Below are 24,256 nucleotides of genomic sequence, written 5' to 3'. Positions count from 1 at the left end.
TCCTGCCACCCTGCTGATGTTTTGTAGACCTGTTCTCCCCTACATACTGAGCAATTTGTGCTGTCAGTGAAGTAGCAGGAAATTATTCCTTAACATCACAGGCAAGAACTCCACTTGTCCTCATAGTTTACATAATTTTAAAAAGTAAAATGACAGCAAGATGAAAAATGGGGATCCTCTTGTTTAAAGTTGCAACTCTGCTGCAGCAGAAGCAATGCAACCATATAGCGGTCGGATGTGCAACTAACATCACAGCAGAAGCATGAGGCCCCAAAAGAGCAAAGTTACTCATCTGTTTATATAAACCAAAACTATCTGCATGAGTAAAGGTTTGATCAAAATCTATATTTTTCAACTATTATTGATTAAAAATCCCCACAAAACAAAAACCAGGCCAGCACTGTGCATCTTGGTTCATTTATGTTACTAATAAAGGGTTTAATTACCAAATATGATACAATGTAAAAACAGCCCTTAAGCCATAAAATTAAATGCATTTTCAAGTTAGATTTATTGGAATGTAAATTCTTTTTTAACAAACATCAGTCATTTCTTTGAGTATGTACATTAAAGAAAAGTTAGTCAACAAATTAGAAGAGTAATTCTTTAAAAAACATTTATATGATAAAGAAGTGGTTTATATTTATGAGGAACAAGAAATGTGTGCTAACAAAATAAGATGCACTTTGCACATCAAAGAGGAGTCAACAAAATAACTTTTTAGCTTTATGTTATTTCTTTTTAAAAACTGCTCTAAATTCAGAAGTGCCACTATGTGACATCATGTGCCTTTAAGCGTGCTGGTGGTTTTATTGGTGCTCTTTGAGGAATTCTTTCATGTAGTCAGCCAGGGCTTCGGTGTCCTCCAGGGTCACAGCGTTGTACAGAGATGCACGGATTCCTCCGACTGACCTGCAGAGGGAGCAAGATGGCCATGTTTGGAGATGGAAAGAAAAACTAAGACAAAATTAATGGACAACTTCACACAAGTTGAAGAAATTCAGTGTCCAGAGTTGGTCATTGGAACAAACATGACGTTTATGTATTTAAAACTGACCTGTGTCCTTTGAGTGAAATCATTCCACGTTTGGATGCACCTTCCAGAAACTGCTTTTCCAAGGCTTCGTCTCCTTCCTTCTTTCCCACACGGAAAGGTACATTCATGCGGCTTCGGCAGGCCATGTCCACAGGACACCTGAATAAATGGACACATCAGCAAGTAGTTCTTGTTTTTTTTTCTCTCTTTGAGCTCTTTTTATTACTTCCTTTTTTTCAAAAGAAGATGTGAAAAATAGCACTCTCCTGACCACCTCAAGGGCACTTTAAGGCCACAGCGCTCAGTTCTGCTGGGATACCAAATCATCAGGTGTTCTCTTGGCGTTGCAGACTTTTGTATTTCCATATTCATTTTATAAACCGTCAGTTACAGCAGGCTGCTGCACAATATTTTCCTCTGATTTGGGTAGAGTTATAGTCCTAAAGTCTTTATCGTCGACGGAAATAATCGTTCTTATATAAAAGAAACAAAAAAAAAACATTTAATTGAATTGCTGCCTTTTAAACTGAAGATGTCATACTTACACATAAAAACCATTAGAAGAGTTGATAATATCATAAATCATGGAGGACTTTTGCTTGTTGAGCGTCTCCATGGCAGCGCTGCCACCGTTATTCTTGATCCACTCCAGAACCAGGGCCATGATGTAGATGCTGAACCCAGTAAAAAGAAGGAAAACAGAAAAAAATTAATTTTAGGATTCTACTCTGAAACATTGTAAAAACATCCTGAACAAAATCATTTGATATTTTGTCAAATTTAAGTATGATTCATGGTTAGCATTAGGGTTAGTGTTACGGGTATATATTGCTCTTTCTCCCACAGAGTGAATGATTATGGGTTTATGGGTATGAAAGCAACATAGGAGGGGCAACAGCAACATGTAAGCCTTGGAGATGATGCTACAAGTAGGTCTAATACTGACTGGTTGAAAATTAGCTAAAGCCAGAAGGGGGATGATCCTATCAAATTTCATTACTAGAAAAAATAAAAAAGCTACTTAATAGGCAATAAAAACAAAGAGATGATATAAAATAGATAAAGAATGAAAGAAGAAAATGGTTCAAGATATTCTGTTGCTTCAAACTTACTCTGCAGTTCATTATTCATGCAAGTATAGCCACATTCGCTGTACAAATTATTCTTTAAGTAAGTTAAAAGTTATTTTGTCAGATAACATGCCAGTTATAAAATCAGGATTTCGTAAGAGCAAAGGAACAGTTGGGAAATGTTTTAATCCATCCTGAGTTGACACATAGTCCTAAAGGGTTCAGATTGCACCTATGAAACAACATGTGCACTGAAACCTGGACATGTGGAGGAATTTTACGCTCAGCATTGTATCAAGACTGTCTATGACAGACGGATCATAGGGTCAAAGTAGGGCTGACAATTAATCGATAAAATCAATAAATCGAATTTTCCATTTCTGGAGATTTATTTTTATGAAAATCTGGATTTTTTTTCCATAGTTAGTTAGCAGCAGACTTAGCCCTCCCTCCACACCAGAACAGTGTTTGTCTGACAGATTTTCAGTGAAGCAACCCTTGCAGTGAGAAATGCTGCTCTCTATGAGATGCAGAAGTCAACTTAACCCACAAACCCTTGTTAACAGGGGAATTATTTCTGCAGTGGATCCTGTATGATAAGGATCCAGATGGAAAGAGATTGCGGATGCACTGTGTCGCATATTTCTATGTAAGATATGAAGTTGTTTATATGGTGGAAAAGCTGTGACATTATATGCTTTATTTTTGCTGGCATTCATCCATATAAACAAATAAATGTTTTTAATAAGTTTATTTGTGTTTTGTAAAAGAAAAAAAAAACAATTAAAATTGGAAATCAGATTTGGTTATAAAAAATCTGAGATTTTATTTTTAGGCCATATCCCCCAGCCCTAGGTCAAAGTGTGGAGGAGATGCAGGGAATGCTATGCTGATTGCTGCACCAATAGGGTAGCAGCTTTTGTGGAGGAAGTGTGATGGTGTGGGGCAGAATCTCCCTCACAGGAAAAAGAAGGGTTTTCAAGGCAATCTCAATGCAGAAATATGGAGATGAGATTCTGAAACCAGCTGTAATACCACATCTCTACAGTCTCTGTCCTCCAAGATGACAATGTTTGCCTTCACAGAGAGGGATTTATCAGAGATGACCTCGAGAATTTAGAAGTGGAGCCATCCTGACCTCAACCCTATTGAACACTTCAATAAACAACACTAAATGAGAGTCAGTAGCAGAGTAAGCTGTTTGGCATTGACAGAGAAGATAGGGCAAGTTCTCCTGCTGCTTACGTGGGAGAAACTAATAATCCTCACATGTCTGTTTACTTCACATTAGGCAAAAGCTGTGGTGTTAGAGGATCTAATGGTATCCATGAGGTTGCCAGGCAACCAGTAAAGAATCTAGAAAGTGATTCTAAATGAAGAAATGGTCCAGTACACAAACCCCTACCTACTGTAAAACCTTAACATATCATTTTGACATTTTTATTCCCAATGCTCGTTCATATAAACATGATCAGCTACAAAGTCTGCTATTAGCAAAAGAGCAAACAAGTGTTTAGTCTTGTAAAAAAAAATGGTGAAAATTATTTAAAAAATAAACAGAAATCAGTAAACATCTTCTACTTAGTCGGTGATGATATGTTTAAAATCCTGAAACTACATGAATCAGAGATGCTAGTAGCCTAAAACACAGCTAAGGGTTTACCTGAAACATGGTGGTGTGTTGTAGAGGGAGTTCATCTCAGCCTGCACCTTGTAGTCCAGGACAATGGGACACTCTTTCAGAGCGTGGCCTATCAAGTCCTCTCGCACAATAACCACAGTCACTCCGGCACAACCCACGTTCTTCTGAGCCCCCGCGAAAATGAGCCCAAACTACACAATGCAAGAGTAGACATTAAAATACATGTAGATAATGCATAAATAAATATTTTCAAGCCAGTTGGCAAGATCAATTTTTAGAAGTTTTCTGCTTTATTGTTCACCTTTGACACATCCACAGGCCGGGACAGGAAGTTGGAGGACATGTCACTGACGAGGACCACCCCATTTGTCTCAGGCGTGAAGTTGTATTCCACACCATGGACTGTCTCGTTGCAGCAGTAGTACACGTAGGAGGCTGAGGGGTTCAGGGTCCAGCTGCTGGGATCGGGAATTTCTAGGGAGCGCAAGAACAAAACAGGAAAAACAACAGAAGAAAGAAACTTACTTCACATTAAAGACTGTCGCTCCTGCCAGTAGCTCATTGAGACCAAGCTGTTCAAAAACTAATAACCTCACGACAATCCAACCACAACTTGTAAAAACACACCTAAAATGAAGAGGCTGTTTTGTCTTACTGGTTATTTTTGGTGCAGAATTTGTATGTGCTGGTCAATGTAGCAATTGTTTTTGGTCCAGACATCCAGAAAAACTCTATTTTTTCTGAATATCAAATGTAAAAAAAACACATTTCTGGGGGAATTTTAGACCTCTCATCCATGGTAGGTTTCCACACATAAAAAACACACTGAAACATTCCTGCTGGGTCAAGCTCAGCACACTGATCTCTACAACACTGAGTTTATTCTTGTTTAACTTTTCTTTGAAGAAAATAACATGTGTACTTAAGGTTAAAGTCATGTTGCTTTATGCTGTAGAGGAGGTGGTGATATACAGCCATAATGGCCCAGATGCAGCAAAGCAGGATCAGACCAAGACACTACCATCACAGAGATCATCACATGGTAAGAGGTTACCATCACCATGTTCCAGGGGAGGATTTTTTTTATACTGGAGTCTTTTATTATTATCAAACATAGCCATAGCACAAAAATAAATGTTCCATTTTGGTATCACCTGTCCACAAAACACAAGTATCTTTCCGTTTTGTCTGCCTGCTCTTTATTTGGCATTCACGTCATTGTTTTTCATTGTTCTCCTGTTATTAGCCTCATTAGCATTAGCCACTGTGGGAGAAGCTACTCTAGGGCTCTCTTTTATTCATTTTCTAGAGTTGTGTGAAACTTTGATCTTAGTTTTAGCAGATATTTATGCTGAAATATAGATCATTTTAAAGAGTTCTCAAACTTTCTTCTCATGAATTTAAACAAGAGCCTCTCTGAAAACCTTACTCAGACACAACCATGTGGAAAAGGCTGCTGGCATACCAGAGTCTTTTATTGGTAGTCTGCCCTATTGTTTATTACGCAACCGCCTGGATATGCTGCCAGATTTTATAGCGGGGCTACACTAATGCAGCCTGAATGACAACAACCAACTCTTCTTTCCTTTTTTTTTATATTTATTTAAGTTAGAATAGCCAAAAGATCCAATATTAGTCTGATTTTGTAATTACACAAAAAGCATTAAGACACATTGTCAAGCACACTTACTCGTGTAACTGTCCAGCTTCGGGTGGACAATGTTCACTTTGCCGTATTTCTCTGCTTCTTTAGCCGCCTTTGCCGACCAGGTGCCTGTCACCAGGTAATCGGCGCACCTGTCTTTTTTAAGGCCAATCAAGTTGAGAGGAACGCCGCTGAACTGTCCAGACCCGCCACCCTGCAGAAAGAGTACCTTGTAGTTGTCTGGGATATTTCTGTGAAGACAGACGTCACTGTGTCAAACAATCTGTACAAAACGAAGATCCAGTTTGCAAAACTGAAACATGTCAGTGCACAGGTGATAAGCGGTGTTGTGACTGCTATGGCTGAAGCAGGGGCCGGGCCGTGATTAGTGCATGGAGGATTGGCTCTTCTAGGACAGCTCCACTCTCCTACCAACCAAACATTTGCAGTAACTTGATGCATTTTTAACCTAACATTTTACAGCAGTGGGCTGTTTTGTTAGACTAGGGGAGTAAGTTATAGTTTCTTTTATTTTAATTTAATATAGATTACCTCCTGTTTTTCTTAGTTTAGTTATTTTGGCCTTGGTCCACCCTGAAGTCATTTTGAATTCTATTTTAGACCTTATGATGCCTCATTTTCTTTGTAAATAAAACTTAATATTGTTATATCTTAACAGTGTCTCTGTGACTACTTGAGACTTGAGGTAGATATGTCATTTTCATGTTTTGTCTTAGCAACCCCTAGATCCAACATAATAGTAGTGTGAATGTAATGTGACAGTATGTACTTAATATGACGTTAACCCAAACAAACTTGTCACATTTAGCAGATTTTTCTTAACTTATAGATCGAAGATAATAGAGCAGGTTCAGGGTGGAAACAGTGAATAAGAAAGTAAAATAATTTACTTACAGCAGCTCTCGCAGGAGACTCTCTGTCTTGTTGATGATTTTGTTGAAGTCTGATGATCTGTGACTCATTTCTGATTTGAACAAAATTAAAAATAAGGCAATTAAATCCCCTTGTCGTTAAAAATTATGAATGATGAATCAAATATGGTTGTTTAAATGCAACTTTTACTCACCAAGAACACTGATACCGATGCCGCTGTAGCTGAGAAGTTCTTTCTGTGCTTGAAACAGCACCTGAAACAAAAGCCCATACTAAGCATCTTTCCATGACAAATTACATCATTTATAATGACTTAGTAGATATTACTAGTAAGTTTGAAAAATTATGTTTGGGTATCAACAAACGTGTTCAGCATTTGTCTTAGGAAATAGAGTTTAATGTGAGGCTGGATTCCATTTATTATTATTACTGATTAATCTATCAGATATATTACCATAAACTAACCATTAGGTTTGAACAACACCAGAAAAGAATCACAATTTTCCAGTGTTTTCCTTTATTCACTGATGCATCAAAACGCAAAGGATTCATGTTTCTTTCTCATAATATAAAGAAAACCAGAAACAGTTAAACTCAAGGACGTTGAACCAGCTCATTTTCTATATTTTTGCTTTAAAAATGGGTTAATTAGTAACAAAAATTAAAATCTTTAGTGATTTGTTGATCAACTAATTAAAAGCACTAGGCACTGGGGAAAGCTCCATGGTGTTCTCCTGAATGTGAGTTTTGTTGAAACTAATGATGACTGAGACAACTATCATGAAAAATGTTTTTGAAAGAGATTCCCAAACTGTTTGGACCCATTTAAAAGTCAAACCTAACCAGATGGAAGTGCAGCATGATCTCAGAGTTTACTTCTAAAATCAATTAAAGTCAGACAAAAGATGAATGAGTAAAAAAAAAAACAAATTAGTTATATAAATAAAGTAAGAAAATGTTTGTTTGGTGGATTATTGTCTTCACTGTAACCATGTTTCTTTGCAGTTATAATAAGAGTTTAATAAGCTGGTTGACATTGGCAAATAAGTTTTGGCAAGTTTTCCATTGGCCCAACCCACATACTCAACTGTCCATCCCACAAATGCATTTTCTTTGCAAATGTAGCATATTTAAAAAGGGAAATAAACAGGCTTTGCAACAGGGTAAGATTTATTGCTAAGGCATGTTCTTACAACAAAGAAATAAATAAAACAAACAATAATTTCCTTACTTTTGTCTTAAGTTTAGTTTTCATGGTCCACAATTATATGAATTTATATTTCTAACACTGCTGATTAAACTGCTCCTGCCATGGTGAGCCATAGTATTTGTTATGTCTGGTGATAATGACTTTTTTTCGTTTTTGGTTTGCATATGGATCACAACATAATGCTTTTTTTTTTTTTTTTTTTTTTTACTTAAATCTACAAAACTCCAGATAGAGCAGCAACACTTTTCGCTAGTGGCTTACTATAATATCCAAAAATGAAGCACAAAACAACAAATCAGTTGCCAGATAAAACTATTTCTACATGGTTGTTAAATTAACCAGAAAATCCGATGAGAGCTGAGATTTATTTTCTGCCATCTAGAGGCTGAATCTGCTGCTGCCAGTACAGCACAAAGGAACAGGTTTCTGTAGGAAAGAATGAACGACCGAGGCTGATGCAACTCTACACGCAGTTTTCAGTCTGCTGGAGCCGCTGCCAAATGTAAAACCTTCCATGGCATTTAGGAACAAGTCATCTTTCACACACAACTGCATTCCAGTCTAGTATAATAAAAGAAGAACCAACAGATTTTCACGACAGATGAGTAAATGCTGGTTAAATGCGGCTGTTGGTTTAAGAGAAACAAAACTCTACAAAATCTAAAACTTTCTGAAATTCGCATCTGCAAAAACTTGTGCCAAAAAAATGCTGGTATTTCTCTTCGAGCTGGTTTCCTATTATTATTTTGCGAGTATTTTTGGAAGCATGCCCGCGTATTTACCCACAGCCACAAACTGGAGATTATAAACTTACAGATTTGGGGAGTTTTGCGGGTCCTGCGCCAAAGTTGATTGTTTGTTTCTGATCCATGATGTAAAACAAGTGTCTGTGTGCAGAAGCTGGATGTTATTTGTGTCCGCGAACTGCAGAGAGAATGAAGTCTGCCTCTTCTTCGGCTCTTGCTCGTCACCAATGATGCGAGCAGAAAATGTTGCGTTCAGTGAATGCTCGTAAATTTGCACACTTAACTAAGAAACTAATGCTGATTTTGCCACTATAGACTATAGACTTGGAAATCCTAGGATTGTTTCAACAATAAGTTTAAAATTAAATCAAAGCAAGTTTTTCTCTTATTATAAAATTAAGGATAATTGTGCAGCAGTGATTAAAGGTGTTTAGTGTTGGATCATCCAAAGTAAACAATTTTTTTTGTAAAAAAAAATCTATATTTATATTATCAGATGTTTGTTTGTATGAATTTTACTTTACTGTTGCATTAAATGACCACTTTATTTATAATAATCAGCTTATTATTTTACAAAACTTAGACCAGGGGTACAAAATTAAAGTCCTACAACAGCCACAGACCTGCAGATTTTCAGTTTTTCCCAAGTCCAACACACCTGACTCAGTTTAATGAGTCATTGGGCAGAACTTGGATCTATTTAATTTGCGTCAGGTGTGTTGGAGCAGAGAAACATTGAAAACCTGCAGGATTACGGCCCTCGTGATACCAAATTGAATAGCCCTGATCTAGACCATTTAAATATATACATCAAAAACACAGCTTTAAAGAAGCCAAATATTCCTTAATTTCAATCCCATCATCTTGTATCAAACAAAAAGACATCTTTTAATGGGGTAAGAGCTTGTTACTGGTTTGTATTGGCTCAAAATTAGTTGGGATTTTTTTTTTAAAAAATAAGAATAAAGGCACCTTATCATAAAATACAAGACATTTTGAGTTGAACATTTACAGCAAATTGACTTCTGCTGACAAGACTCTTGAACTAACAAAACAATGTAACTTAACCCATAGCATAATCACTCCACCCCTGTGCCCCACAGAATAATTTCTTCCTAAATCTGTCCAAACTTTTTATGATGTTCTGTTTGGGATACTGTAAGAATCATGGTTAAACCTTGTTTAACTTCTGTCCATTTTCTTTTTCTGTTTATGGAAAGTGTGATGTCTGTACAGCTTTTAATCTTCATGAAGGTCCTAAGAAGGTCCTAAGACTTCCACCAAAGTCACCAACCTAAGAAGGTTGGTGATTTTGGTCAAAGTTATAAGAGCTCAAATATCTTGGGCAACTAAACTTTTGCATGATGTTCCTTGTTTTTCCCCAAACACTTTGTTGTATCATTTTGGGATTATTCCATTTTATACTCAATCATTTGCAGTAAAAAATGAAAAAGAGTGAAGCTTGGAGCTGCTCAGCTGTTTGACTTTGAATTAATTTGCATTAAATCCTCTCTTGGTGTTTTATAAGACTGTGTTCGTGTTCTCCTTACAGCTGAATGATGGAAAAATTACACTAGAATTGCCAACCCTTAAAAATAATCTTTGTACAATACAATTTTACATATAATGCAGACACTGGATCTTTTCTACAATATTGATGATTGTGAACATTTCCTTTAATCATTCAATCCATGAAACTGAACCAAATGGCTTTAAAAAGCTTGAGGCATACAATAACACTCTATTTTCAGCTGACACATCACTATTAGCAACATTATAACCTGGTAGGCTGTTGAATAAATATCTTTCAATATATAAAATTAGCATAGAAACCACAAAGTTCCTCTGAACTGACTGGATGAAGTTTTGCAGTAGGAAATTTTAAGATACCAAGTTCATGAATTTGCTTTAAAGCCTACCGCTGTCTCCCAAACTATCTCTTTCAAACAATGATAAACAGCAGTAACAACATTTAGCTGCAAATTCCCAATGTCACTCGAATTTAATCACGAAAAATTCAGTAATGCAAGAATCTGGATGTTCCACAAATTAGCGCAGCTCTGTCATTGTTTCTGTAAAGATACAGTATTAGTTTTAGGATATTCTGTAAATTTCAAACATCACATATGATGTTCAAGTAAGTCATCTATAAAGTACAGATTATCTGTATGGAGGCTAAATGTAACTAAACATACTTCAAGTTTTACCTATAAATGACTCTATCTCAGATGTGAATGGCTATAATCAGGCTTACACAATGAATACAAGAGCAGGTATGTGAAGCTGTGCTTTGTAAAGATATGGAAGAACAACGTGCAGAAAACAGGACTATGGGACAGTCTGGAAAATTGACAATCACAGAAGGAGCAGGAGATAAAAGTGAATAAACGGAAAAGATTCACAGTGTAAAAGCTGAGAATTGTTTGAACCATAAATTTGTACTATAGAAATATTGTCACTAACAAATGAAGTACAGTGTTTTTCACCAGCCTAAGAAATACCAAATAAGACAGAAGTCACACCAGCTGCATCAGTCAAACCAGTCCAGAAAAACTTGATTAAGATAATTGTATAACAAGTCACGAGAGGAACCATCCGAGTCATTCTTTCTAAATACTCATGTGGCACAGACACTGTATGTTCGTGTGCATGTTGAAACCTTTCATTTACTAAAGTAAGTACTTTCTCTGCTATGCCAAAAACAGTTATGTGGAACCATCATACCATGTTGCTACTTTCTCTTTGTATGTGTTGCTTGTATGTCCATGCATACCACGGTGAGCAGGTTGTTCTCATCTTCAGAACAAGCTATAAATAAACAATGAGAGCACAGTGTCCAAACGGCCAGGGTGGCCTTTACGACCCAGATGAAAGAAAGTGCATTTCTGCTTCTTCTTTGGGTGCCTGGTGATCCATCTCTCCCCCATCCTCTGCGTCCATATTTGCCACCCTGACTCTCCCTCTCATACGCCACAGAGAAATGACAGGGAAGGCATGTTTGAAGGCTTTTCTAAAGTTATTGCCCATGAATGCATAAACCAGTGGGTTGACAGAGGAGTTGGAGTAGGACATGCAGTGACCCCAAATCTTCAGCTGTGGAAGGAAAAAAAAGCAGATTTGGATGACATGCAATGAACCCTCTTATTACTCTTAAGAAAGAAGAGTTAGTTTCTATCACTAATGCCATTGCTATTCACACCTCAAATATGGGGTCAATTTAAACTTTATGTCAGCAATACATAGCAAAAATAAAAACAAATGAGTGGCAACTAAAAGAATGGACAAGTTTTTTAATGCTTAAGAAACTTGGAATATCTTATAGCTAAGTTAGCTAGCTTAATTAGCTAAAAGGTCAGTTCGTTATAGAGAGTCAAACTGTCTATATGAGGGGAAGATCTTCCTTGAAAGGAATAAAAGTTATTAAATGCAGCTTTTATTTGATGCTCCAGCTCTCTGTGCTTTGCAGAATACCAATGAAAGGAACTTTTTTGATTTCAACATCTGTTGTATATTATTAAAAGATTTAGAGAATCTAGAGAGATATCTATTTAAAGCTAAAAGAAAATATTTTCATATCCTCAGGGATATCACTGCAATTAAAAATCAAACAATGTGACAATAGAAGTCTTAATATGTTGAAAAGCTGAAATCAAGAAAGAGTGGGAAAACATTGCATAGATGTGACATAGTTCAGAATATCACCCTGTTCAACATTTTTAAACGGGCTGCTGGCATTAGTTCCAGAAAATATCTCTAAACAATAAAACATTTTTAGTTTCAGTACTTGGTGTATTATCTTTGTATTATAAAGGGTTTATTTTGTATTATTCACTTTTTACACAGATTTGACATCAGAGGGAAAATATAAATTTCAGGCCACTCTCCAAACAATGAGGTTGGTAATACAATCTTTTTGCAAAAATTTTAAGAAAAACGTATTCAAGTAGCAGGCCTGTTAAAAAAAGAAAATTGAAAACATTAATTATGGGTGGGGGAATCCAGAATGTTAATTTCTCAGAGGCAATTTTCTAGTTACACAAGGTTAAAGTTTCATTATGTGGTAATGAGGTGAAAGTAACAGTAAAAGTTTTTCATCATGTAGAATAAGTCACCTTGTATAGAATGTAACTGCGAAAGCCAAAAGCTTGCAGCAGGATGCAGACCTGGATGGGCCCCCAGCAGATGAGGAACAAGACCACCATCACCACCACCATGCGGGAGACTCGAGCGCGCACTGCCGCTGCTCGCGCTGCCTGAGCCTGGAGCTAGAGTAAAGCAGACTTTGCCATGTCTTTGAAAGGAACCGACACACTTTGAGTTTTTGCAAAACAGAAAAATGCTCCTCACTTGGTAGCTGCTGTCAGTGGGGTCCACGCTAGGCTGACCCATGCGCTTGAGCATGAAGGCGTAACAGGCAATGATGGTAATCAGGGGGAGGAGGTAGACGGCCAGGAAGCTGTAGATGATGAAGGCTCTCTGGAGGAGGGCAGAGGGGAAGACCTCGCTGCAGTACGTCTGAGGGCCAAACCAGTATCCTGACTCCAGGCGCTGGTACACAGCCACTGGTATGGACAGAAGCAAAGAGCCTGGACAGGACAGAAGACGTGAGAGACTTCCAAATTTATATTCATGAAGTAAATGCTGAAAGATGATCAAAACCATAGAGGTGTTTTTGTTGAATTAGGGCCAATACAATTTTAGGAAGTATTTGCAACACACCTATCCAGATAGACACGGAGACAGCCAGAGCCATGCGGGGTGTGCGGTGTCGGAGGGACTGAAGAGGATAGACAGTCACATAGCAGCGGTCCACACTCATAGCAGACAGAGTGATACAGGTTGCCTGTGCAGTCACCTGAAAAACACACAAACATGCAACAGGTTTGTTTTTGTTTAATTGTGTAATTTAGTCCATAAACCAATAAAGTGCCCCAGTTTCACGGTTAAATGTTTTACTCATTCTGTTTTTCTCTTTCTTTGAATGATAGCATATTATTCAGTGTATTTTGCATTCACAGTTAAAGGAGCAAAGATAACTTCTTTAGATTTAAGTTCTTCTGATCATTGCCCAGTCAGTGGTTGCCACTGTATATTCCCATTTCAGCTCTACAGAGTACTGGTATGCTCTTCATTTCTTTGTTCAAGCACTGTACCATTTTTTTTACCATTAGTAAAAAAAAGTTAAATAATTCCACTTAATTACTAAAACTCCTTCGCTGGAAGTCAACTAAGTCAACAATTAACTACAATTCAGTCTAATAGAAACTGCTAAAAAGCATAAATGGATGAAACATAATATATTTTTGCAGAAAACTAAATCCCATGTCTGGAATCTTTCTCTTGAAAAGCAGAAAATAAAATACATGCATATTATGTATTGTAAAATTGAAAATATATTGTTTATTATCCAATATATTACAATCATATCCCAACATATTATATTTAATGTTAATATATTGTCTCTTGGATGTTTATATATATATATATATATATATATATATATATATATATATAAAGCCTTTCAATTGTTTAACTGTTTAACATTACCAGTCACTTCACAAACTATGTTGATTTTGTATACATAATATGCAAAGAACATATAAAAAATCATCCACTGTTAGCTAATCTACACACCAGTTTAAAAGAGTGAAATATTGCACTTCGCTGTTCAGCATTAATGGGTAAGCTTGTGTGTCTCACTTGTTGAAGGTAGTTAACCAGACCACACATAAACTCTCCAAAAATCCAGCTGGGCAGTGGGTACAGTGTGGCAGTGAAGGGCACACAGCAAACCAGAAACAAGATATCAGTCGTAGCTAGATTTACTGAAAGAAAACAAGAAAAGTTATTTCTAAACACACTAAAGAAAATGAAGATACATTTACATGAGATGCATTCAGGAAAACGAGCAGACTCTGAAGCTTTTGCCTTTGGAAACGTGTCACATCTTCATGTTCAAACAGCTCTGTTAGTTTATTTGTCTTAAGATTAATATTACTTCATCTTCATCTGTCACTTACATAAGAAAAACATCTAGATAGATGTATTTCTAACCCCTTAAAACTGCTGCAAATTTTTTTTTATAAAAGGACCAAACCAGTAGCTGAAAGCACTAAATGACACACAAAGCTTATATAGGTAAAATTTCAGAAAATTTACCTATATAGAAATTGGTGACAGTCTTCATCTGCTGATGCTTGGTGACCACATGGATGACCAGCGAGTTCCCAACCAGACCAACCAGCATGATGAGCCCAAAAAAAGTGGGGACTAACCAGGCATCGACCAGCAGCGGAGGCCCTTGGCTCGCCAAAGCTGCAGAGTCATTGCATACAGCCCCACAGTTTGGACTGTGATGGGCGGCTAATTCTGCAACCATGCCCACAAATCATAGGCAACCTACTCACACAAAAAAACAAAAAAAAAAAAAAAAAGATGCAAATGCAAAACAAAAAAGAGACAGTAGCAGAGTGGTTTTTAAATCCTATATACATTAGTTTGTCTTAAAGATACATAAGATTATTTAAATGCAAATCTACCATTAATTTAAAGCTCTCTGAATGATAAGCTTCACTTACCTGTGTTGTATTCCTCTCCTCTCTCTCCTTGACAGTGATGGGCTTATGTTCGACTCTCTGCAGGTCTGAGATGAAAGCACTGATATAGACCCCCAGATGTGATGAGCATGGAGGGAGGCGGCATGTTAGGATGAGCTTTAAACCAAAGCTCCATCATTACCTGCAATTCCCCAGGTCTGTGTGCCCTTATGAAACTGGCTGCACCTGGATTTGAATGAAGTCATATTCATTGGTTGAGCTAAAGCTCAACCTTAATTTAGGCCAACCAACCTTGAACTGAACTTAAACGGGATGAGTGGAAAATTTTATTGAATGAATAATTGTGCACACACATTTCATGTTTTTCCACAAAGCTGATGAGATGTACACATTAACAGTTAATTTAGTGCAATATCGGGGGAATCATAATGTTTTGTCTGTACAAGCAAAATGGAAATGAATGCATTATGGAGGCAGCTGTGGGTCATGGTGGCCATACAGCTTGTTTACCACCACTTTAAGCAGAACGAACACTTCTGAAGATGAAGTGACATCTTTCGTAGCCTTGGCTGCCAAGCAGCAAGTGGCTAATCTTGCCAATTTCACAATGAGATGCATGTGGAGACTGAATGAGTATGAAGAAGATGTTTGTTGTGATTGCAGTTGTTGCTTGACAACAAAATCTACAGAAATTATTAGCTTGAGGCAACGAACAATTAAAACTTTCTCTTATAAACCTTGAGCGTGCAAGTACCACACAACATTTCCAGCTTGAATAAGCAGAGATGAATGCTTGGCTTTTTATTTCTTTGCAATTTCCAGAAAAAATTCTGTATTTAGATTGAACATTGTTTGCATTGTCTTAGCACGACTTAATCAGAATCAGTTTTGAATGTTTGTGTTTTACGTTTAGAAATGCAACAATCATCAGTCTGCCACAGAATAGCTTTGCTGCTTTTAGCTAGATTTTATTCTTAAGTTCATCTTTAAACATCATCATTCATCATTAAAATACATTAAAATATTATAATGTGGTTTTCTGCTTCTGGGTATCTATTAGGGGACAGAAGACGAGTATCAGATTGTGTTCAACAGGATTTTGAGCAAAGTTTATACCATAAATTGAAGAAAAATGTCTCAGAAACTGTATGTAACAAATATGTCACGTCGGGCTCTTGTGGGTTGAAGTGAAAATACTTTTCTTGTCTATTTTTTCTATTTTTTAGATTGCCAAGAAAATTTTACATTGAAATATTTTCTATATATTTTTCTGAATTCATCCATTTTTTTCAATAAATAGATTTCTTCTTTTTAATTAACAAGAAATATTTTTATTGAAGTGAATGCAGTGTGCTTCTTTAAACATAAAATTCTAAAAAGTTATCAAAACTAAATGCACTCGCAGTGACAAGTGTCTTTTGTAATTAGCTTCATTATTACATAAGTTTTAAAACTTTGTTTAATCACCTTGATTTGATACTCTGATTTATTAATGCAATTTATTTATGTTATTACCATTTGTAAATGTGTGACTGTTTTGATTAATTGGACACTGACCAGTGTTGCTGTTTTACAGAGAATAACTCTTTCTTCCATCCCTGTCTACCAGAGACGAACATATTATCCTCCTGCTTTTTAAACAAGTCTACAGATAAAGTCTTATCAAAGGGCGGGATCTCAGATTTTGTCATCAAGTGTGCAGGGATGACAAGATTTGAGGTTTGCAGTTGTCTCTCCGCAGAAGAAGCCTCTGCACAGATGGAGGCAGGGACAGGTCCTGGTGCTGAGAGAGGCAAGCTTTCATGCAGAAAATCTCGCCCCTTGAACTGACAGTTGGACAGCTGCCGGATGTTTTCAGGGAGGATGGCTCTGGATCAAAACGTCCTAGGTCCTCTCTAAATATTCTCAAGGATGAAGAGGTTGGCGCTGATGTTTCGGGGGTAAATTGTGATGCTACAAGGTGGTTTCCACTTAGCCAAAGCTTCTAATAAAGCCGATATCTGAGACAAGGAGTTGAAGATACAGAAGAAGGGAGTTTTTGTGGAAAACTGATACAGTGATCTAATATTTTTCTATCTTAAAACATTATTTTTCCAGTAAAGAAAACTGCCTCTGCATAAAAATAAAAAGCCCCATTATTTATATATATAGAAATAACTAAATTCTTAACTTCACAAAGGTCACTTATATGTAACAATCTCAGTTCAACTTAACTTTCTGTTGTCATCTGATGAGAGAAATTAGATTCAGTGATACTTATAAATGTATAAACCATTTTGTGAGTAACAAAAACTGCACAAACATAGAATTTCTATAGATTTTAACTCTCAAAAGTTCAAAAAGCTTCTCATACAGACAAATTGTTAAATGCATGTGCATACACTGCATGACACTCGCAGACCAGACTGTATTTACACTAGGATCAGCTTACCTGCGTATGATGTTTTTTGAGACTCCTTTCATGCATTCGCAAAACACACAGCTCCACAAATACATGCTACGTTTAAGTGCTGGTGGAAAGCTGGGTCATCACAATTTTATTTAGAATAAAGGGATGCCAAATTGGCTAGAGTTGTACTATTATTTCGCCAAGACTTTGCATAATTGATAGAAGAATTGGACCACTGTACAAAGTCATCTCCAGCACATCCCAGAGATATTTAAGTCAATATTACTATAAGGTGCCCTTATCATAGTCACCTATTAAGCATGAAATGTAGCAGAATATTTAAACTCTGGGGACATATTATAAATGGTCACACACATACTGACAATGATGGAAGAAGTACTTCACCCACAGCTTTTTACTGATGTTACCCATCACTATGGAACAGAGTAAATCTGAACTCATATGACTTTTTTTTCTATTGCTCCAGTCTAATCTCCTAAGATTCCCAGCATATTTAAGCCTTTTTCTGTTAGCCTGATTCATCAGTAGTGTTTCAAAGGCTCCTTAGTCCATTTGGTCTGCACTGTTCAGCCTAACATATATTTATTTTTAATAAATATATATTTAACATAAACTCAAGTTTTCATTTTATTCTTCTAATTACATTAACTGTAGCATTTCCAGATTGTAAAAGCTAAAGAAAAAGGCCAGTTAAATGAAATCCTTAATGAAAGCTGTTTGTGCTGCTGCTTGAAAATGAATTAGAGAACTTTTATAGAACATTACACTTAAGACTAACTTAGACCTACAAAATAAGAAAGTTACCTTTTTTAGGATTTTTGTGAAAAAAGGGCACGTGAACCTATCTTGTAAAAGCACTTCTGTTATCTTAACCCCATAAAACTCTCCTTCATTTTCAGAATCTTCCTCATCTGAGTTGTTCATGGATGCTACAAAGTCCTGAACACTTCCAGGCAGAGAGCCCAGCTGTTTACTGAGTAAAGCAGTTACTCCAGCTGCCCTACTTAATGCAGAAAAGTACATTTCTGTTTAGCAGTGACTCAGAATCCTTACACTCTCCTAAAGACAACTCAGCCATCTCCATGACAACTGGTCATAGTCCATCTGAGGAACATGAAACAGTGAACAAGACTTAATTTAGTTATTTATTTTTTATATGTACACAGACATATTGCACATGTTACAAATCATTAAGAGCACAGGGTCAAAACAAACAAGTCCTGGCTTTGATCAAGCAGAAAAAAAAATTTAATCAGCAGAAACCTTATGTTTTCTAACGTGAGGGATACATGTTTTGTGCGCCGTCTTTGTGCATATGTGTTGCTCAAGGAATTTACATCTTTTATTTACACACATAAATATATATACTTTTTAACTTTACAAACTGGTAAAACAGTTTCAAGACACTCAAACTCCTCCACTTTTTTTTTTTTTTTTTTTTTGCATACTACTGGTACACTACAGTGGATGATACAACACTGTGTTACAGTGTATTAAGAGGCTGATGTTGGCTTGTCTTAACCTTTGGATTTTGGTGGACAGTTTTTAACCTTCGTCTTTAACCGCAGACTTTTAGGTTAAGTGTACACCTTCTCAAGTCATGCTTACATTTTCTCCTGCGTACAAGACATAGTGAGATTTTATTAAATCTCTGAAAATTATTGTGCGTATGAATGAAACGAAACCACTTCCAACACTTCAAAAAAAAAAACTAATAATAATAATAAAAAAAATAAAAAATGATTTCTGGGATCCTAAGGTCTTTTTCTTTACAAAAAAAAAAAGAAAGAAAGAAAAAAATCAGTATCAGTTAAATGAAGCCTGAAATGATTTCTCTCAAAATGGTTTTGACTACAGTTCACACATTCCACTATGCATAAAAACATGAACTTTGATTTGACTGGTACGTCTATGTAAGTGGTTTGCAGGAAGAGCAGTGGCAGGACTCAGGGACACCCACATCTCAAAGATTTCTTTACATCCGACTTCCTCGGCAGAAGACTCTCGGTCTTCGCGGATGAGATGGGGTTTGAAGCAGGGAGGGTGGAGAAGGAAGGAAGCCCCGTGATGTTCACATGTTGAAGCTTTCTCCACAGCCACATGTTCCCTTGATGTTGGGATTATTGAAGACAAATTCACTGGACAGCTTTGACTCCACAAAGTCCATCTCGGTTCCCAGAAGGGTCAGCTGGGCCTTCTTCTCTATAAACACTCTCACACCTGAACAATGGACAGTAGAACCATTACTACCCACAGCTTTTTAATTCAGTGTCAACAATCCCCTATAATGTTGGAAATTTGATCATATATGACAGTGAGTCAAACATCCCAACAAACATCTGATCATTTTCAACTTAAACATCCTTCTTTACTTTCTAAAAAGTGCGCTGTGGTAGGCAGCCAGGCCTGCTGTCCAGTGACATACTGGAATCATTATCTACGTATGCTACAAACGTAACTTGCACCAGAACAGGATAGATTTGAGATTAAACATCCAAGTATGTAAACAAACTGTCTGCTGACCAATCAATTCCCTTAAGAAAAAAGGATATGTGGATAATGACCCTCTGAACTTTTTTCCTGATGAGAATCTATATGTCAGATATCTGAATTGACAGAAATGCTTATCTTAAACACAGACGTAAAAAAAAAAGGAAGAGTTTTGTACTTGGTGACATTATTACAAGGAATGATGGAAAATGCTATAAAACATTTAAAATGTCCAAAGAGAATGAACTCTAAGATTGAATTATGTTTTATTATTATTATTATTATTATTCTTCAAAAAAAAAACTGTTTTAAACTGTTTCATGCCATAAGGATAAACTTAACATGACCCATTCACAGAAATTCCTTGTTTGCTTGCCTTCTTGACTAGCTGCTGTAACTTTCAGCATACTTTTTTTAGGAGTTTAGCTCTAGCAGATCCTTGTTTACATGTGGTCATCTCTTGCAACAGCTTCATATAAACAGAAGCACCAACCAGAAGCGTTATTTAGTAGGTTGACTGCTAGACACCAGACTGTATAACTATAACAATAATAACATCAAGGATGTTCTGTAAACAATGATACTAAACATGCATTTTGCATGCGGCACTCTGGACCTAACACTGTTATTTACTGAAAGAAAAAGTATTGGTTCACTCCTCTTGTCTTTACAAGCCAGAAGCAATGAGCATCTACCACACTGACAACAGAATCATTTTTTCCAAAGATCAAAATTTATTCATATATTTGTATCCATGTATCACACAGCAAGATGGAAGATTACTCATATGTCTTATTGTGAGCATTAAAATAACATCATTCCTTGTGATTCAAGGCCTAGTTCTCATCCTTTGCTCCACTCCCCCCTTTTGAAGAGCAATGACACCATTTTTTTCTTTTTTTGGGATTACACAGTAGGAGCTATTTGAGAACCGTATTCTTACAAATATATGGAGAGTGAAAGTTGAAGGGGGTCGCGAGAATACTGGGGTAGAGTATTCCAACAACTCCGGCCTTTGTTTAACTTGTCTTTATAACATAAATTCAGAAATGAAAAGTGCTTACCATCCTGCAAGACTTCCTCATCCGATTTATCTTTCTGCTCTGTGTAGTCCAGTGTGTAAGTTAGTCCATTACAGCCACGTGTTCTCACTCCAACCTTCAAACCAATCTGATGATGGACCAGAAGCATGTCAACTTCATTTTTGTTACAACATATACAGCACATAAAGAACTGATAACAGAATACAGATATTTTAAAAAATTATATATCTCATATATACCTTAACAAAATCATGTGCAAAATTATATAAAAAAAATAAGTATTTCAAAGAACTTGTTGCTCTGTTCACAATATGTAAGTTACAGTCTTGTGTCATTGGCTATGAAAATAGAGGCATTTTAAGTTCCACAACACACTGCTGAGATTTCCCTTATGACATTTAAATGACACTTCAGGAAATCTTCTACTTAAAAAAAATAAAAAAAAAACAGACTTTGTGGCTTTCAGGAGACAGAAATTATGTGGGCTTTTTCCCCTTAAATTATCCATAAATATTAACAAGCCAATGTATTGAAAATGTTCCACTTGAAGCAGCACAGCAGAGACACATTGTCTTTGTGATAAGCTGTTTCAGGGAATGATGGCCATATCAGTTACTTACATATTCTGGTTTGCCCTGCAACAACAACCTGATCTTGCTCACAGCTGATGGAGTCTAAAGAAAAGAAGAGAGAGTTAAAAGTTACTCCTTACAGCTACAGTATGTCAGAGATTGAGGCAACTTATGTTGGTAATACCTTCACTGTATGGGCCATACTGAAAAATGAACAAATGATGTCTTGCACTTGTTTTAAGCTACTCTTGTTGTTTGGATAACATTTGTTCCACTGGGAAAACATTGGGTCTGAAACTTCTATCTGCCTGCAGTTAGGGTCTGTATATGCAGTGTAACAACTTCCCTGGCACCTGACAGAACTAAGTGCATGGATATGCAGCAATGAGCGAACCCAAGTTTAGGCTCTCATGTGGAGGCACCTAAAAGCCTGGCATGAGCTAAAGTAGCCATAAGGTGCTAATCCCTTAAAGCCATTAAAGTGTGATCATCTGTATGTGCTACTTATTCCAAATGTACAGTACATCCTGTGTCACAATACAGAGTTGTTAGTTATTAGTATAATAGTGACGTCCAAAACTAAACTTGTAGAAAATCTTAAACCATAAGCAGAGAATAAAACATTGATATAAAACTAATGTCATATATAATGTCATTTAAAAAAAAAAAACAAGACTATGTTTCAAACAGGTAGAAAATAACAGCCACAGCAGAACACTTGTAGCATGACGTCTGGACTTGCCTCAGTGTCGTGTCACGTCCCACCACACTGCATTAACTTCAGTCAACTTTCTTTATCAACTCAGGCCACCACACAAACACATTATCTTTCTGCAGCACTGTCAACTGAGCTCTTCAGCTGACATTCCCATCAGCACATTTTCAACCCACCCATGAGAACAAACCATGACTCTGCGCTTCTTATCACGAATTACAATTTGGCTAAATTTCCTTTACAAGACAACTAACAGTTAAGAGGGGCCATGAATTTGGTTACAATGCCTGGTTAAAGATACAATTCTTACAACCATATTTAATTTGTGATCACTGTATGCCACTACAACTTTGAGATATGTGGTAATAGCAACTTTGGGAACTACATTCTCATTTCAAATCAAACTAAATGCTTCCTCCAATTTAATTTGGTTTATTCTCATCCGACTGTAAAGAAAAACCCACCTACAGAAATGTTGTTTGGCTTTTTAAGTAAAAAATAAATTATGTCAGTGTCAGCAGATGCTCTTATAATTTCATTTAATAAAAAAATGAAGCACCTCAAGGTAAAAGCACTGCAGTAGTAGAAGATGCAACATGTTTCATCCAATTGTCTTTTTTTTTTTTTTTTTTGGCTTCATACAGATCAACTAAATATTTTGGTCATCAAACCATATTGTAAAACTTCCTGCGACTTTAGTATTCATCATGCATATTCTCTGTTATCCAAAGTTACCGTTATATGAATGGTAAATGCTGTCACGGGTAAATTGTTGTATTACTAGTAATTCGCAACATTAGCCAGTTTCATATTCAACACAATGCAGTATAGCTATTGTAAAAATTGTAATATTAAAATTCCAATCGAGCCTATTTAAATAAATTGGAGTTTTACATGGTGTAAAACATGCTCTACAAGGAAAAGGAAAATGCAAACTATACTGTGTAGTAGAGGAAACGTGTGACCCTTTTTTGCAACTTCCTAAACACAAAAATTTTAGCTATTTCCTCGAGGGGAGGGTTGTTTACAGTGGTAATTTCATGATTTCAAGGTTGCAAAATTAAGCATAACGAGTAAACGGAGCTTAACGGAATGTGATTAAAAAAGGTAGTATATAAGTAAAGGAACTTTACTTATTATTATTTTAAACGAGGAAATCAGGCACTAAGCTAAGACTGTCTCCAAAAGTGTTCTAGTTTTCTGCTGAATCCACCCTAACGCTTTTGAGGGTAAACAAAAATCTACATCGCAACGACTAGACCATATTACGGTCCTTTTTCTAATTACATTTTTATTATTAAACTCGTTAGCGATTTTTGTGGTCCAAACTTAACTTGATTAGTTAGCGCACTACCCAACCGCAGTTTAGTTAGCAGAATTAGACTAAATATAAGCATTTCGTTGAATCAAATCATGAAGCTTGGTAAACCCACAATACAAAGGAAAGTAACTAACATAATATGGTAACGTAACTTAATGGCAAAGCATATAAATGTTAAAAAAACAGCTTTTATATAACTCTAACGTTCAAATCACAGATGGCTAGCTAACTTAGCCAACTTACACAACACATCACGACCTATGGAGTGAATGTCACACTATCGAGAATAGCATATACTAAACCAAAAAGATGTACTCAATGTGAGTTTTTGACCCAGGTGTTTAACTTACCAGTGTCAATGCGGCTCTTGTGGGTAATATTTTTCTTTTATTGACCGCTCGGACGGTCGCTCTCACCAAGGAGGCAGACATGTTGATACTGTTAAAATCACAACAAAGCATTGCGCAAGCGTGTAAAAGAAGATGACCGCCTCCAGCTGATGATTGGCTGAAAGCATGACAGACGGACACGGCAGCCAATAATACAACTGGTAAAAGTCACTAAAAATGTACATAATGTTCTGTTATGTAACCTCTTTGTTTTATTCTCATTTATGTTTTAGAACGTTCAGTTTTACTAAATGTGTTCTAATTAATGTGAGTTTCATTTGTATCGATTAAGTTAGACTATTTTGTTTTATCATATTGCCCCCTTGTCTAACGTGTTTTATGGAACTTTGTGTCCCCGACGACACATACTTCCTCTCAGCCCCGCTTTCCCACATGTCAGTGTGCTACTGAGGGCAAAGACAAACGAAAAAATATATAAATAATTCAAATGTGTGTAACGATTACTTTATCTACACTTCAGCTTAATTGTTTATATAAAAAAACCTTAAAACGTGG

The 24,256-nt window shown here is 36.4% G+C and overlaps 3 protein-coding genes across 3 annotated transcripts; all 3 read right to left on the bottom strand.

Annotated features, from left to right (window-relative positions):
• Positions 1-487: 487 nt before the first annotated feature.
• psat1 (phosphoserine aminotransferase 1) lies at positions 488-8,457 on the bottom strand. The gene is made up of 9 exons (XM_041999741.1): positions 8,312-8,457; positions 6,481-6,541; positions 6,309-6,378; positions 5,439-5,644; positions 4,050-4,222; positions 3,770-3,939; positions 1,582-1,710; positions 1,058-1,195; positions 488-912 (listed from the first exon to the last, which is right to left on the bottom strand). Exons 1-9 carry the CDS (start codon positions 8,366-8,368, stop codon positions 810-812), a joined length of 1,107 nt encoding a protein of 368 aa, XP_041855675.1. The 5' UTR covers positions 8,369-8,457; the 3' UTR covers positions 488-809.
• Positions 8,458-10,009: 1,552 nt separating this feature from the next.
• Positions 10,010-14,622, bottom strand: kiss1rb (KISS1 receptor b). Its single transcript, XM_041999537.1, has 6 exons — positions 14,403-14,622; positions 13,944-14,068; positions 12,963-13,098; positions 12,591-12,829; positions 12,356-12,508; positions 10,010-11,336 (listed from the first exon to the last, which is right to left on the bottom strand). The coding sequence occupies exons 1-6, from the start codon at positions 14,620-14,622 to the stop codon at positions 11,100-11,102; spliced, it is 1,110 nt and encodes a 369-aa protein (XP_041855471.1). The 3' UTR covers positions 10,010-11,099.
• Positions 14,623-18,342: 3,720 nt separating this feature from the next.
• On the bottom strand, positions 18,343-23,828 carry isca1 (iron-sulfur cluster assembly 1). The gene is made up of 4 exons (XM_041998832.1): positions 23,702-23,828; positions 21,364-21,417; positions 20,765-20,870; positions 18,343-19,430 (listed from the first exon to the last, which is right to left on the bottom strand). Exons 1-4 carry the CDS (start codon positions 23,810-23,812, stop codon positions 19,282-19,284), a joined length of 420 nt encoding a protein of 139 aa, XP_041854766.1. The 5' UTR covers positions 23,813-23,828; the 3' UTR covers positions 18,343-19,281.
• Positions 23,829-24,256: the final 428 nt, after the last annotated feature.

The sequence above is a fragment of the Melanotaenia boesemani genome, chromosome 11, assembly GCF_017639745.1.
Source record: "Melanotaenia boesemani isolate fMelBoe1 chromosome 11, fMelBoe1.pri, whole genome shotgun sequence".
NCBI classification, from domain to species: domain Eukaryota; kingdom Metazoa; phylum Chordata; class Actinopteri; order Atheriniformes; family Melanotaeniidae; genus Melanotaenia; species Melanotaenia boesemani.
Note: the sequence above shows the minus strand (reverse complement) of the source record. Positions and strands in the feature narration are given on the sequence as shown.

Excerpts from the sequence above, each read along its gene's own strand:
- psat1 (XM_041999741.1), bottom strand. The coding sequence starts at position 8,368 with ATGGATCAGAAACAAACAATCAACTTTGGCGCAGGACCCGCAAAACTC. Across the intron at positions 3,940-4,049 it reads GGCCTGTGGATGTGTCAAAG|TTTGGGCTCATTTTCGCGGG; the intron begins GTGAACAATAAA and ends TGCATTGTGTAG. Across the intron at positions 1,711-3,769 it reads AACACACCACCATGTTTCAG|CATCTACATCATGGCCCTGG; the intron begins GTAAACCCTTAG and ends TACTGGGTTCAG.
- kiss1rb (XM_041999537.1), bottom strand. The coding sequence starts at position 14,622 with ATGGTTGCAGAATTAGCCGCCCATCACAGTCCAAACTGTGGGGCTGTA. Across the intron at positions 14,069-14,402 it reads TGTCACCAATTTCTATATAG|TAAATCTAGCTACGACTGAT; the intron begins GTAAATTTTCTG and ends GTTTTCTTTCAG. Across the intron at positions 12,830-12,962 it reads CTCCGTGTCTATCTGGATAG|GCTCTTTGCTTCTGTCCATA; the intron begins GTGTGTTGCAAA and ends TGTCCTGTCCAG.
- isca1 (XM_041998832.1), bottom strand. The coding sequence starts at position 23,812 with ATGCTTTGTTGTGATTTTAACAGTATCAACATGTCTGCCTCCTTGGTG. Across the intron at positions 21,418-23,701 it reads CAAGAGCCGCATTGACACTG|ACTCCATCAGCTGTGAGCAA; the intron begins GTAAGTTAAACA and ends TCTTTTCTTTAG. Across the intron at positions 19,431-20,764 it reads TGAGGAAGTCTTGCAGGATG|GTGTGAGAGTGTTTATAGAG; the intron begins GTAAGCACTTTT and ends TCCATTGTTCAG.